Source organism: Peromyscus eremicus, chromosome 2 (genome assembly GCF_949786415.1).
Source record: "Peromyscus eremicus chromosome 2, PerEre_H2_v1, whole genome shotgun sequence".
Lineage (NCBI taxonomy): Eukaryota > Metazoa > Chordata > Mammalia > Rodentia > Cricetidae > Peromyscus > Peromyscus eremicus.
The window spans coordinates 145,372,332-145,388,165 of record NC_081417.1 but is presented as its reverse complement, the minus strand read 5'-3'; the positions used below and the strand labels follow the sequence as shown (position 1 = coordinate 145,388,165).

Sequence of the window (15,834 nt, the reverse complement as noted above, 5' to 3'; positions counted from 1 at the left end):
TTGAGAGAAATGCTGATTATTCAGGTTGCTTAAGGTCGTGTGTGGGTGAGGACTGTGAGAGCAGATGTGCCCCACCCCACCTGGAACATCAAACTCTAGCACCTAAGGAACTTCTCAAAGTTCCCTGGTCCAGAAATCAGGTCTGTCTTCCAGATTCCACCAGAGGGCACACTTCTTAAGGTTGGAGTTCAGTCTGTTGTAATCATTTGCTAATTTTTCTCAACCCCTACATGGTTCTGCAAATATTTTTTTCTTTTGGTTTTGGGGATTGAATCAAGGCCTTATGCATTTTAAGCACATACTCAAACACCACACTAGCCCTGAATATTTTTAATGACTGAACAGATAACCTGGACAGGCAGGGAGCTCCTACGTCTTTTTTTTTTCTTTTTTTCTGGAGCTGAGGACTGAACCCAGGGCCTTGGGCTTGCTAGGCAAACGCTCTACCACTGAGCTAAATCCCCAACCCCCCCCCTTTTTTTTTTTTTTGGTTTTTCGAGACAGGGTTTCTCTGTGTAGCTTTGCGCCTTTTCCTGGAACTCACTTGGTAGCCCAGGCTGGCCTCAAACTCACAGAGATCCGCCTGGCTCTGCCTCCCGAGTGCTGGGATTAAAGGCGTGTGCCACCACCGCCCGGTGCCCCCCCCCTTTTTTTAATTTTCTACGTGGTACATAATATGTGTTCATGTGGGTATGGACATGTATGTGTTTAGGTGTACATGCATGTATATGCACATTCAAATGGAGGACAGGGGTTGACACTGGGTATATTCATTTGCTCTCCATATTATTATTATTATTAATAGTATTTATATTTATTAGAATCAGAGTCTCACTATGTAGCCCTGTCTTGCCTGGAACGCACTGTGGACCAGGCTGGCCTTGAACTCACAGAGATTCTCCTGCCTCTGCTTCCTGAGTGCTTAAAGGCTTGCACCACCATGCCCATCCCACCTAATTTTTTTGATATAAATTCTTTCACTAAACCCAGCTCATTAGCCAGGCGGTGGTGGTGTATGCCTTTAGTCCCAGCACTCGGGAGGCAGAGGCAAGCCATCTCTTGAGTTTGAGGACAGCCTGGTCTACAGAGTGAGTTCCAGGATAACCAAGGCTATGCAGAGAAACCCTGTCACAAAAAGCCAAAAACGAACAAACAAACAAACAAAACACCACCAGCGTCACCACCACAAACACAACCCCAGCTCACCGACTGGCTATACCGACTAGCCAGAGAGCTCCAGGGGCCACCTGTCTTCCCCCTCCCCCTTTATCAGTCGTGGGGCTGCACCATGCCCGGCTTTGAAATGTGGGTGCTGGGCTCAAACTTGGGTTCTCACGCTTGTATGGCAGGCCCTTCACTGCCTTGCTACCAGACCACCCCAGCTCTAGCACCTCAGAATCTCTCCTCCACATGTCCAACTCAGCATGAATCTATTAACACTGACTTCACTCAACAGCAGGGACAAGTCCGCCCGTAAGCTAAATAGGTAACCAGTGAATTAATTTGCCTCCTGCAACAGAACCTGGCTGGTGAGTCCTAGGTGATAGCTAAATGATATCACCAAGGCCTTAGGTCTTTTCTGTCCCCGGCTCCAGTCACCTTTATCATGGAACTTTTACCTTCTTGATCACCAGATGGCTGTGGCACTCCAGACATTATATCTCCGTTCCAGGCAGGGGCATGAGGATGGCAGAAAGTAGGGGAGGTGTGAGCCGGGGATAGACCAGTGCTTAGGAAAAGCCACGCAGGCCTGTTATGAGGAGAGAAAGGATCCTGGAGAGGCAGCTGGCAAGGCCACCACGATGGCCAAATAGAACCCTGCTTCTCTCCCCAGCCAGCTCCTCACTGGCTCCTGGCTGGGGTTTGTTAGTGGGATTTCTGCAGCAAGGGTCTCCTGTAACCCAGTCTGACCTTTGCTCTTTGCCTGTGCTCTTCAGACCCTCCCTCCTGCACTTCCTAAGCACTGAGATTACAGGTGTGTGCCGCAGCCAGTTTATGCAACACTGGGGATTGAATCCAGGGCCTTCATGTGCAAGAGAAGCAGTCTACCGATTATACCATCATCCCTCGCCTGGCTTCTTCATTACAATAGCAGCACCTTCTCCCACTCACTTATCTCCCCAGGTATAAAGCCCAGGGCCATCCCCAGCCCTATAGCCACCTCTAACCTTGGCATCTTGTCAGCTCAGCCTTAACCTAGATCTGTCTCCCTCCTGTGTCGTCCAGGCTGCCCTCCCCTCTCTCCCCTCTGCCTCCTCTCTCCTGTCCCCTACCATCTGTTCCCCTCTCAGTGGCAAGATCCTTTGTATGGTCACATCATTCACCTTTGACGCTCCCAAAGGCTCCCATCAATCAGACTGTCCCAAATCCCTCATCCTGGACCATGGTCTGCCACCCGGCCGCCCTCCCTGCACAAACCGCTCTCCTTCACTTTGGCCACCTGGCCTTCAGCTGGGCGCTCTCCTCACACCTGCTACTTTCTGCTTGGGGCCTTTGCACTGGCTTTTCCCCCCTCCAAGAAGGTTCCCGCCTCCCGGGAGGGGGTCCCTTGGTCTTTCTCCAACTGTCGGTTGGTACATATCTCCCTCTCCATTCTCCCCACAGCACCCACTGAAAACACTGCTCTCAGCCTCCTTCACCAGAGTGCACACCGGGAGGCAAGGCCTTGCTCTCCCACAACCAGACTGCCAGGGCCCAGAGCTGTATTGGCAGGAAGGAGGACTCTGTATGTGAGTGTGTGTGTGTGCGCGTGCGTGCGTGCGTGCGTGCGTGCGCGTGCGTGCGTGCGTGTGTGTGTGTGTGTGTGTGTGTGTGTGTGTGTGTGTACAGAGGCTTGCTAGGGTAATCTCTTAGGGGCCTTTCTATCACTTGGAAACCTAAAGAAGATTGGGGGGCAGGGATGTGATACACATGTCAGAACCAGAAGCAAGGAAGTTCCCCCTTCCTCCCATCTCCTCCCAACCCCTGCCTGCTCAGGTGATCCTGCAACAGGAGCAGAGTCAGGGGATGTTTGAGAAAGCAAGACTAGGGGGAGGGGGCGGGGGAGGGGGGGAGCAGAGGAGATGGTAAACAGGGCACCAGTCACACTGACATACTGGATCTGAACCTGAACCAGCAGGGGACGCAGGAACCAAACTTCAGAGAGCAGCCTGAGCACGTGAGCCCTTGTCCCCAACCTTTAATTCCCTGGAAATGGAGACGGGATGAGAGTGGAATTCACCCCACAAGGCCGTTTCAAGTAATGAGACGGCATGTGTAGGCTACGGGTGGTGGCGCACGTCTTTAATCCTGGCACTCGGGAGGCAGAGGCAGGTGGATCTCTGTGAATTTGAGGCCAGCCTGGTCTACAGAGAGAGATCCAGGACACCCAGGACTGTTACAGAAAAACCCTGTCTCAAAGGGGAAAAAAACAGCATGTGTAAACTTCTTAAATACTGTGGATATAAAAATCAGTAAGAGCTCAGAAAACCTGAAGTCCTAAAAAGAAAGGAGAGACAGGAAAACACCCAGATATCACAGACCTACAGTGGGGTCAGACGGGATGGAGTTTGTTACTCTCAGAGGAGACACAGAACATTCACATGTCACCACCCTCCCTCCAAACTGACTTGGAGTACTTCTAACTCACTATACAGACCAGGTTGGCCTTGAACTCACAAAGATCTGTCTGTCTCCACTTCCTGAATGCCGGGATGAAAGGTGTGCACCACAATACCTGGCTTACAAATATTTTAAATCTCAGAACAGAGACTCCCAGAGGCTAGACAGAGGTCAAATGAATCCAGAAAAACAGCTACAGAGAGGTGGTTCTGTGGGCCTCTGCAGGGGGCTGTGAACCTGTTCTCAGTCGAGGAAGGCATGTGCCTCCCTGTCAAGGGCAGGCTGGGAAGACCCATGAAGCTGTGAGCCAGTCACTGGGGGGGAGGGGGCAGGCAGGCCCTGTGTCGCTTCTCTAAACCTAGTACCCAGCTATGGGATTATGATGAAGGCAGGGATGCCTGAGAGCCTGTACAGCTGCTAGGCTAGACCTTGAATCCCATTCTCTGTGACTGAAAACAGATTGTTTGGCTGCTGTATGGAAACTGAAAGATCTCTGAGACCATCGCTAACTGCCTAAGACAGTTGGCAAGTCCTTTCTATAGCCTGGGGTTTCTCTAAACATGGAGGGTAGACTCCACCAAACACCGAGGGCTTACCAGCAAACAGATGTGGGGATTGAAGAAAAATGTGCCCCACTTGAGGCAGAAGGAAATCCTGCAGCCTCATAAACCTCAAGACAGATGCCAACCTAACCCAGGATGAGTCAAGAGAGCCTGCAGCCTTAGACAGAACACCCCAATCTCATCTATACTGTGCCCCAGGAATGCACACCACAGCCCTGCAGGGGGGGTCCCTCAGTCCTGCTGTGTGGCATGCCTTTAAGGGTGGCGCCTCTTTAAGGGACTGGAGAATAATAATTATACTTAGGATATCTCATCCTGAGCATTTTCCTGGCTAAGCAACAAAACACACCACTGGCCCTGTGTGTGTGTGTGTGTGTGTGTGTGTGTGTGTGTGTAGGTCAGAGGTTAGCGCCTTGGATCTTGTTCCTCAGGAGCTGTCCACCTTGGGCTTTGAGACAGGGTCTCCCACTAAACCTGGAGCTCTTGGATTAGGATAAACCGAGGCCAGCAAGCCCCAGGCCTCCTGTCGGTGAAGGCCTATGCAGGCCAGCAGGTGCCCCTGGAGGAGGAAGCTGTGGTGCACAAATCCTGCCTCCAGGGGGCAGCAGCCACCAGGAGCTGGCTGTGGGTGGAGCTGCAAGCCAAAGCTAATGGTTTTTCAAGAAACCTAAAATCATAATCTTCTGTGGAAATGTCAACTAATTCAATCATTTAAACACAGCATGGGCCAGCAACATGCCTGTGGACTGGTGTTGGCTGCAGGCCACCAGCTTGTCAGCTCTCGCTTTTGGGTGTAGGAGGATTCCATTAGGAGGATTCCATTAGGAGGATTCCATTAGGAGTTGGGCACCTGCACGGCCAGTTGGCAGAGCTGAGGCAGAACCAACCTTTGCCTCTAGAACTGAGCTGACTCTCCATCATGGGGTCCAAAGGACAAAGCAGGTGCCCTGGAGTAGACAATGGGAATCATTAATTCAATACTTTTTTTTTTTACACTTACTTCCTTGGAGTGTTTGTGTATGTATGTGTAGGTTCAGGCTGGGGGTTCCGGGGACTGAACTCAAGCACCTATATTTCCCTATCTCGCCGGCCCCTCAGCACTTTTTAAAACTAACATCTCACTACAAGCCAGGCTTGAAGGCTGGTGGGACTCATGTAAGGACAGCTCTTGCTTGTGTTCCAGCTGCATACATGACAGTGATAACTGTGCACTTATTCGGTGCAGGGTCACAGAAGTGGGTTTGATCTGACCCCACCACTCACTAGTTACGTCACTTTGGACAAATGGCCTCCTCTGAGGATTATGTGGGGCGATTTGATAATGCTAACAATTATTAGCTGTAAAGTCCAGAAATCTGTGAGAGAAGCCCAGGGAGGCACCAAGCTCGGCGTGGACAGCCCTCCAGCCCCAGGCCCAGTGACTACCTGGGCTTTTTGCCATGGGGAGAGCCGGAGCGGGGCACAGGGGTGGAGGCCCTGTACCCTGAGGTCGGTCATCCTGTCATTTGCCATCTGCAGAGATGAGAGTCACAGGGCATCTGGCTCTTTCCGCCTGTGTTTCCCCTTGTAACCATCTTGTCTCTTGGATTTAGGGGTCAAAGGCATGGGTATAACCCTAGTCATGTTGGGCAAGGGCCTGCCCAAGGTGCTACCTGTTGGAGTCCATCAAACTCTACAACGAAACTTTAAAAATCTGCGTGAATGTATGAATCTAAAACCCTTTCCTGTGCCTTTTCAAATTCAAAAAAAAATGTTGAGATCGAGTGTCATGTATCTCAGGCTGGCTTCAAACCCATCATCGGCAAGAAGACCTTGAACCTCCCCGGGACTGGGGGTAACCAAGGGTCTCATCCGCGTGAGGAAAGCACCCTGACAACTATGCTGCACCCCCAGGCTCTCCTACCTCTTAAGGGCAGAACTCAAGCGTCCACTGAGAATGGGCCCAGTCACAAGGATGCCCGGGACTTGGTGTTCCACCGGAGCAGAAGCAGGAGACTGACTTTACCAGCAGTTCCTGGGACCTCCGGTTCAGCTCTCTGGGGGAATCCCTCGGCATCTGGTCACAGGAAGTCGGCAATCTGCCCAGGCAGAGAGCCAGTCTTGGACCTGGCAGGTAACTTCCAGGGCACCTACTCTAACCTGCACCCAAACCTCCATACAGACCAGGCTTGTCTTCTATTACTCTGAATCACACAGGTTACGAGACGGCCAAGTTGTCGGTGAAGGCAGCCGCTCTGCAGTACAGACTTCCCTGGAAAGGTCAGCCATCACTGGGAACCACAGCTCTCCACGGTGACAACATGCAGAAGGCAGGGCGGCACTGTATGACGTGCAGGAATGGGACAGAACCTCTCTCCACACATGCCAGAGGAACAAGAGATGGCCGGGAATTGCTTTTAAGGGCGTGGTCCTGGCTGCATTTGGAGCTTTCTGCTGGAGTCTGGATGCAAGAGTAGCACCGTGGGCTATCCAAGGCTAGAGACACTCGGCCACCAGGTCCCACCCCAACACCTGCTCCAGGCAGCCCAGGGCCTGAGGTGGACTCTTACAGGTTCAGGTGGAGCATGTGACCTGCTTCTGGCAGTTCATTTCTCCCCACCCCCAATCACTTACATGACCGTGTAGGCTCTGGTGGTCCCCCACACTGGCTCTAGCGGCTGCTGCATCCCCAGTGCTCGGACTGAAGGTGTGCACCACCACTGCCCGGCTACACGGACCCCTTTAGAGCCCTCCATCCACACCCTCCCTACCTCACTCATGTGGCTCTAGCCACAGAGACTCCCCAACCATGGTCTTGTCTCAATCTAGTGGCTGTCAGTTCACTCCCCCTGTATTTTCTCTTCCTTAAAAATCCCTGTGTTCTGCTGGGCGGTGCTTTAATCCCAGCACTTGGAGACTGGGGCAGGCAGATCTCTAAGTTCAAGGCCAGCCTGGTCTGCTGGCATGTGTTTCACCTCCTGGCTCAGCCCTCTTCCAAAGAGGCCAATCAATATAAAATTCTTAGGGAGGGCTGGGCAGTGGTGGCACCTGCCTTTAATCCTAGCACTCTTGAGGCAGAAGCAGGTGGATCTGAGTTCGAGACCAGCCTCGTCTACAGAGCGGGCTCCACAATAGCCAGGGTTACACAGAGAAACCCAGTCTTGAACCTTGCCCTCCTCCCAAAACAATTCTCAGGGAGAGACAAGTCTCATTTTCCACTCAGGATGAAAGGAATGCTCCACGGCGACAGGCCCTGGTTACAGTCAAACTTTTGGCCTTAAGAGTCAACTTGGCGAGAAGTGCTGGTACCTGGCCCTCAGGGTAAGACAGACTCCTGTGGACAGCTGGCCCTCTGGGTAAGACAGACTCCTGAGGACAGCTGGCCCTCTGGATGAGACAGACTCCTGAGGCAGCTAAGCACCCAGACCTAGGAAAAGGCACTGATTCCTCTGGGGTGAAAGGGGATGCAGCTCAGCAGTGTATTTACCTAGAATGTGTGGCACCATTTGATCCCTAGCACAGCTTTTTTAAAAAGCACATTACCAAGGATCCCCAGTACTCTCCTTTCCTCACTGACAGTCACAGCCAACATTCTTGTTCCATCCATGAGAAATTTTGGGGCCGAGGAGTAAGTGCTTCCCCTAAGGTCAGGGCTTCTGGTTTTATGTTAAGATGTATCCCTTGCAAGTTCCCTGGAACAGCACTGTCATGTGGTGGGTGGGGTCCTGGGGCCACTGGTTAACTGGGGTGCATCCTTCAGACCCATGACCCCTTTGCTTTCGTACTCTTTTCTGCTTGTCTTTCCAACGGAAGTGGTGCCATCTGTAGGTCACAAACATCATTACTGCTAATTTCTACCTCCAGGCTGACATTCTGAATTCCCATCTGCTCAGCCTGCCTGACATTACTTAGGCCAGCCAGCCTCCAGCACCTCTCTATACCAGACACGGAATCCAGTGACGAACACCCAAACCTTTCTCAGAACTCCTATGATGGTCTGCCTTCCGCACAATTTGAGAGCCAACTTGAGACATACCAACAATGCATAACCATTCCCAGCTCAAGATCAGAAATGAATTATCCATTAGTGTCTAGTTGAAAACAGCAGACAGGATTTGTATAATGCCAAATATACAGCAGTTCTAAATATGCTCTCACACTTAAACCCACTCCCCAACTCAATCTTAAGAAGGAGGTCCTCTGTAGCTCTCTCACGTTTGGTAAAACACAGTGAAGCCAGGGTTGCAGAGGCACATGTCAGTCACCCGAGCGCCACTTCTTTGTTTAGTGGAGGAGCTTACTCTGTAGCTCCCAACACCCTCCCATCTCTGCTTTCCAAGTGCTGAAATTATAGGCATAAACCATTAAGCCTGGTCCCCAAGGCACTCTTAGCCCTCCTGCAAGCAGGCTCTTACTGTGGCTGCTTGGCTTCTAAGAGCTTTATGCAGATGTGAGGGGCAGCTAGATTGTATGTAATTAAAGCTATTTCCCAAGGGGGCTAGGAAAGCTGCCTGGGGCTTTCCCTGACCTGAGGGGCAGTATGGTGTGCCGACAGTAGTGACCAGTGCAGTCTCTGGATACAAGGTGAGGTATCTGCCTCCAAGGTGCTTTCCCACTCCTACAGGCCTCACCACAGCAGCACTGCCTGTTTTGTGAGTATTCGGAATCTCAAGACATCACTTCGAAGGAAGGAGCATTAGCTGGCACCTCTACTCCCAACTGTCATATTAAGCAAACAAATCATCAAACATCCTAAGACCTTAAAGTCCCCTCTAAACTGTCCTCTAGAAAACGCTATTTGTGCCTGTAATCTGCCTTTTTAATGGGAACAAAACACTGCTTGTTTGCACATAAACAGCTGATCTGGTGAGGCAACACAAAGCCATGATTGTGGAAGGACAATCCGAGAGATTGGGAGCAGAGAACTGGCTGGGTGTCTGCAGCAGCCGGAGGCCTGTGTGAAGCAGTCTACAACTTGTCACTACCTGAACAGAGAGGAGTCACCGTCACCAACAGCACTGTGCAGTTTATTAACCATTCAAGTACAGTAGCATCTGATAAGATTGGGACAGAATTGGGATCGCAAAGTGAACAGATATTCAGCATCTAACAGGTTGGAAGAAGCCACTACACTCTTCACAAATGTCTTCCACAGAGTCAATACAGTACTAGCCATTAGCCCAGCACACCAGGGTGCTAAGTGGAAAAGATGCAACAAGAAAAATAGCTACGTTAGAAAGACCAACACTTTAAAAAAGAGTAAAACACTTCAGTTTCTCCCCTTGAGCCCCTAAAACATCTCACGGTCTGGATCTACCTATACGGTCCTACATCAGCTTCTAGAATATTTGTCAGGAGGGAAAAAGTAAAATGACACTGGCCAGTACAGTCTTTGGATATTTAGGAAGGGGTGGGGAGAAAGTCAGTTCTCGGAACAAATTAGTCGGCCTCGGTCTCATCCGCAGGGTCTTTGGATTCTTTGTTCTTCCGCACCTCTTCAACGTGCTTGTCCTAGGAAGAAACCGTGGGTAGAGTAAGTGTCATTTGTCAAAAACACAATTGGTCGAGCCCTGTCCAACACTAGGAGGTCCAACACAGCCTCAGTCACACAACGGCCCCCTGGAAACCATAAACCCCAAATCCCAGGACATCATCATCTTCAAACCTGTTGGTTCTCTTGGGGACCAGAGCGGCCAAGCCTCCAACTGCTCTTCCAAGGAATATGCAATTATGCTGAGAGTCCTAGAACACTATCTGAAGATGAAATTCCTTCCTCCCGAATGTTAAGCCCCCAACTGATGACAAAAAGGAACCAATCTAACCTCCTAACTCCTCTAAAGCATGAAACCAACCTTCTCTCGCAAACGCTCCAGCTTGGCAGCCATCTGCGCCTCCCGGTTCTCTTTGTTAGCTTCCATTTTGTGGGTCAGCTTCTCCTCCGCCATTTTGCTGAAGTTGTTGTTCTCCTCGATGGCTTTCTGAAGCACTTCTTTCTCATGCTCCCGCTTCTCAGCCAGCTGCTTCAGGACTTCTGCTTCATGAGACTGCAACAGAGTTGAAGAGGCCCCTCTGAAGTATCTTTGGAAATTATTCATCATGGAAACAGGCAGGAAAAAGGGTTCCTTCCTTAAAACTAATCCTCAAGTGAGGAGCTGAAGTACCTTTCTGAAACACTGAAAATCACCTTTGTTTTCCAACAGTTTTTTCCCCCCCAAGATAAGATCTTGTGTAGCCCAGGCTAGCTCGGAACTCTCCATGTAGTAAGGGCTCACCTGGAACCTATGTTCCTCCTGCATTTACTTTCCACAGTTGAGATTACAGCCATATACTACACCAGGCTCGCTTGTCTAGTTTTCCTTCCAAACTATTTAAGGAAATCCTTATAAGATTCAAAGTACTTAGACGGCTTGAGTAATCTAGTTAAGAATGGCGCTTTAAAGAATTTCTATCTAACTTCAAAGAAAAGGGCATTGTCAACTGGGTGTGGTGGCACACACCTTTAATACCAGCACTTGGAGACCAGAAGTCTGAATTCCAGACCAGCCTGGTCTACAAAGTGAGTTCCAGGACAGCCACGGCTACACAGAGAAACCCTGTCAAACTTTTAACACCAGCCATTGAACAGATTCAGATATATTTGGAAGAATCAACTTGCAGGGCCTAAGTGCAGGGTGTTTGCCCCTGGCTCTACCAGTTCTCTCCCACAGTACCTTTGTCCAGATGGGAGGGGCACTACTTAGGCTGGGCTATGGAGCACCAGGCCCAGCTTTCCTCTCTAGTCTCTAGTCAATGTATTGCTTCCTCCCACTCCACACTCCAGACTACATGACAGAGCAGACAGATGGCACATCAGGGTAAATGCTGCCATTCTTTTTATTCGCTTTTTGGGACAGGGTCTCAGACTTTAGGCTGGCCACGAACTCACAAACAATCTTGAAATTCTGATCCTCCCACCTCTACCTCCTAGGTGCTGAGATTATGCAGTGCCATGCAAGCACTCTACTAACTGAGTACCACCCCGTGGCCAGGCTAGCCTCCAACTGGGTATATAACTAAGGATTATCTTTAACTTCTGGTCCTCCTGCCCCAACTCTCCAAGTACTAAGACTGTAGATGTACCCAGCTAACATCCCCATTCTCCCTGGAGATGGTAAGTGCTGACAGGGTACAGAAACTGAAAAGTACATGTGCTATGGCAGCTAAATGTACATGTTAGACCACAAATTATCCCAATGGTGCTCATGTGATTGGTTATTCCTTTACACTTGACCTTTTTGTGCCTTAATTTCCCCAACTTAAAATTAAATCCACCCACCTAAATCATTGCTGCTGGGAAGAGATTTAATGAAAATTTATATGAAATTACTTTGCAAAAATGTATTCATATTTTATGCATATAAGTGTTTTGCCTGCATGTAAGTGAACTACAATGCATGCCTGGTGCCTGAGGCCAGAAGAGGGCACTGGATCCCCTGGAACTTGAGTTAGGACTGCTGTGTGCTGTTATGCAACTGTGCTGGTAATGAAACCTGGGTCCTCTGCAAGAGCAGCAAGTGTTTTAACCGCTGAGCCATCTTTCCAGCAAGTTCTTAATAAGAATAATGTTGAATGGATAGAAACACATGTTAACAGGGATACTTCTGGAAAGCGAAATTATTGTCTTTAATTTCCAGTTAGAATTTCATTTTTCAATTATATTAACATTTGTTAAAGTTCCTATTTTATTTATGTGTATGGTCTGTGTGAATATATGCACATGTACATGTCAGGCCTTCAGAGGCCAGAAGAGGGCATCAGGCCCCTTAAAACTACAGGTCCCTTAGAGTTACAGGCAGTTGTGAGCCACCCAACGTTGGTGTTAGGAACCACATTCTGGTCCTCTTCAAGAATAGCAAACACTCTTAACAGCTGGGCCATCTCTCCAGCCTCTTAGTAGGTCTTATTTTTTATTTAGTTTACTTTATGTGCATGGTTGTTTGGCTTGCACATTTATCTATGCACTACTTGTATGTGTGGTGGCCATGAAGTCCAGAAGGCAGTTGATCTCCTAGAAATGGAGTTATGAATAGTTGTGAGCCACCGTGTGGGTGCTGGGAGCCACACATGGATCCTCTGAAGATAGCCAGTGCTCCTAACTGTTGAGCCACCCCTCCAACCCTCATTAGGTTTCAAAGATGGCTACTTTATAATAGAAGTGTTTAGAAGTGAGAAAGGTTACAAGACCACATCCCTGGAATTATAAAGTTTTTATCGAATAGCTCTCAAAAAGGAAACAAAGGACCATCTGCCAACAAATGTCCTGCTTTTCAAAGAGGAAAGCATGAGCTTTGATGTAACACAGGACTTAGCCTCCAGCACTTAGTAACAGGACTTCAGGAAAACGCCTTAATAATACCATTTTCTAGTCTGTTACTGAGACAATCCCCACCACGGAGGTTCCATTTACTAGAGCAAGCTCTTGAGTGAGGAGCTGGCTCCCGACAGCTCATTAAACGATGGCCGCTGCTTTCTCCCAATCATGGGCACAAGGGTATTTCCTACTTACAATCACAGTAGAGCTACAGTTCTTCCTTCCTTTCTATGAAAATAAACCCAGCTTGCCTTGTCACATGAATAAGTACCCCGTCTCCTATAACCATCTGGTTTACCTTGCGTCTTTCCTCTGCAGCTTCTAATTTCTTCTGAATTTCCTCCAGGGAAAGATCCTTCTTCTTTGGGGGGGAAAGGGGGAAATCGGGGACAGATTCTTTTGACCGAGGGCTGAGAATCAGCTCAAAAGCCTGGCCTGAAGCACGCTTCTCCAGTTCTTTCACCTGAATATCTGGATTGATCAGAGTTATGATAAATGAGGAAAACCCAGTTTCTTATCCAAACAAAGGCTTCTATAATTTTCTAAAAACCAACAATTTAATGAACAGAATTAAGGCTAATCAAAGAGTCTGGTAAGAAATCAAATAACATCTATTTTTTAAAATGCTCAACATTTTGAGCTAATATACCATTTTGAGGAAGTATTAGTATTTTACAATCATTTTATTAAACAAAGAATGGCTTATGTAAAGCCTCATAATTTTGCTTTGGACCAAGCCAAATTGTCTAATTATAAATGATGATGAGCTTTCCATATATTCATTCAAATGGTAAAAATTTTTAATTGCCTTTTTTATTTGTAAACCCAGTTTTGAAAAGAATACAAATGTCAAATTAAAAGCTTACGACCTGCACCACTTCCTATTCTAAAGCAGCAAGCCCGTCCCAGTTTCAGCTTTTCGAAATCAATTACCTACCAGAAGATGCCATGTCGGACAGAAGACAAGAGACTGGCCGTGCACCCTCCACAATCCACTGGTAAGGAGAGCTCTGAAAATGATCAAAGCGTGCAATCAATTTCTCTGCATTTCTGCAGCACAAAGGAACCTCAAATCACACCCATGACAATGTCAGGAAAATCGTTAGGTAGAATCAAGTGACATCATTAAAAAATCATCTAGGAACACCAAAAACGTGTTGGGAAATCTAAACTGATTAATACTGCTGGCAGAAAATCAAATTAAATGATGTTCTTTGAAGAAAAAACCTTGGAATCTTAAAAATCAGAGGTTCAATCACAAGGTTGAAGGATCCTTTGCGTAACCTCAATTTTTTTTTCTACCCAACATAAGAAGATATTCCAGAGTCAACCCAACACTGAGCTCGGAGCCATCTTAATCCTGTGTACAACTCATTGTGCAATTGAAATACCCACCCCTGCTTTGTCTGTGTCTGCCATGGTGGGTAACACCCAAGCTAGCAGCCAATGGTATTCAAGTCCTATTGTTCCTAGGGTTTAAGCTACTCGCCTAACAGTGGGAAAATGAAGTTTTATGAACCTCCAGGTTTCTTTTGAGGGCAGGGTCTGGCTATTTAGCCCAGGCTGGCCTTGAAATTATAATCCTCTTGCCTCAGCCTCCTCAGTGCAGAGGGGTGGGGTTTAGCCCAGGTTAGTAGTTGCCTAGCATTTGCAAAGCCCTGGGTTCGATGTACGGGCGGGTGGGGGTTGGGGGGCGGGAGCGGGTTTATTCCGGGTGTTGAGATTAAAGACATGCGCCACCACACCCGCCTGAGGTTTGTCACGTATTGCTGCCTTATGTCGCAAAAAAAAAAAAAAAAAATTCAACAGTTGTCGATTATTTTTTAAAAAGATCACCACTCTTTTAGGCCCGAAGCGTACGAGAGGCTCCAAAGGCTAGACACTGAAATCCGAGGCAGCGAAAAAAACGTTTAGCTGGAGCAGAGCACCCAACGCAGCAGCCCTACCCAGCATGGGCGTGGTCCTGGCCCGGGCGGGCAGGCTGGCGGCCCGGGCCAATCAGCACCCGCCCTCCGCTCCGGCCCCTGGCCCCGCCCCTCGGCTCCCCGCGCCTTTTCGAATCTCCGCGCACCTCTCTACACTCGGGAGCCCGCGCGCGTGGGCCGCGACGGGATGGGCGGGGCTAACGGTCCTCCGGGGTGGCCCCGCCCCTCTCGGGCTGGCAGCGCGCTGCCGTCTCTTCCCCCCCCCACCCCCCCAACTCCCGCCAAAAATACCTCGCGGCTACGCAGTCCTGGGGTGGCTGCAGCGGGCTCAGTCGCACCGCCTCCGCCCCCAGCTCGAGTCCCCAGAGCTGCCCGCGACCTCCGCCACGGAGCCCCGGGAGCCCAGGCGGGCGCCGCCCCTCCAGAGCACGGGCGCCCGCAGCCTCGCTCTCCATCAGACAATGGGGACCCCTGAGGAGCCGCGCCCACCGGACCATGGAAGCAGGGGGACGGCCCAGGCCCCTATTGTCTCCACGCTCGCACCCGGGGCTGAAGCCCACAGCTGGCCGCGCCCCCTCCTCACCGAGCCGCGCGTCCCCAGGGAGCAGGGACAAAAGCCGAGGCTCCGCCCGAGCCTCACACAAAAGACGAACGCCCCCCGCCCGCCAGGTCTCGGGGCCCCTGCCCCTCCAGCGTCTCCCGCTGGCGGCCCGCCGCCTTCCTGGCTGGTCCCTAACCCGCCATCTCCGCAGCCTAAGCCAAGCCAGCACCCACCTGCTCGCTCCGAGCCGCCTGGCCACACTCTGAGCACCAACAGACCTGGGCGCGCACAAAAGCGCCAAACAGCGGCACGTGACCTGGCCGCGGGGCTCCGCATTGGCTGAGTGTGACGGCACGTGCCGGTCCCACCCCCCCAAGTCTGGGGTGCCCCGCCCCTTTGGAGCGGAGCATCTTGGGAAGTGTAGTCCGGGCCAGTGGGGCAGGAGGACAATGCAAAAGGGGTGGGGTGTTCGGGGGGAGGGGTGTCCCCCAGGTGTGAACCCCCGGCTGGACCCCGGGTCTCTGCGCAGAACAACACTTGGCTTGGCCGCAGGACTAAATTGGCTGTGGGACTACACGTCTAGGAAAAGAGCGAGCAGGGCGAGGCGAGGCGAGGCAAGGCGAAGCAAGGCGCAAGGGAGGGGTCGGTCCTAACCTACTTTGGTCTTTTAGACCTTGACGGACTGGACTCTTCCTCGGCTGAGCCTCACAAGTCTGGTTCGCTCCCTAGGCAGTGGTCCTTTTGATGCCACACCCCGCCCGGTTGCCCAAGACGCCCGAGCCCCTGTGACAAGACAATGCCACTCCACGCCCCTGCACTGTCCTCTACCCTCAGCGTCCTACCACGGACACACGCCAGCGTGTCACCTGTAGTGCA

General features: G+C 50.4%; 1 protein-coding gene across 1 annotated transcript; it reads right to left on the bottom strand.

Moving 5' to 3' along the window:
* Positions 1-9,148: 9,148 nt before the first annotated feature.
* On the bottom strand, positions 9,149-15,271 carry Stmn1 (stathmin 1). The gene is made up of 5 exons (XM_059255157.1): positions 15,192-15,271; positions 13,430-13,502; positions 12,791-12,963; positions 9,995-10,186; positions 9,149-9,653 (listed from the first exon to the last, which is right to left on the bottom strand). The coding sequence occupies exons 2-5, from the start codon at positions 13,440-13,442 to the stop codon at positions 9,582-9,584; spliced, it is 450 nt and encodes a 149-aa protein (XP_059111140.1). The 5' UTR covers positions 13,443-13,502; positions 15,192-15,271; the 3' UTR covers positions 9,149-9,581.
* Between the last annotated feature and the right edge of the window lie 563 nt (positions 15,272-15,834).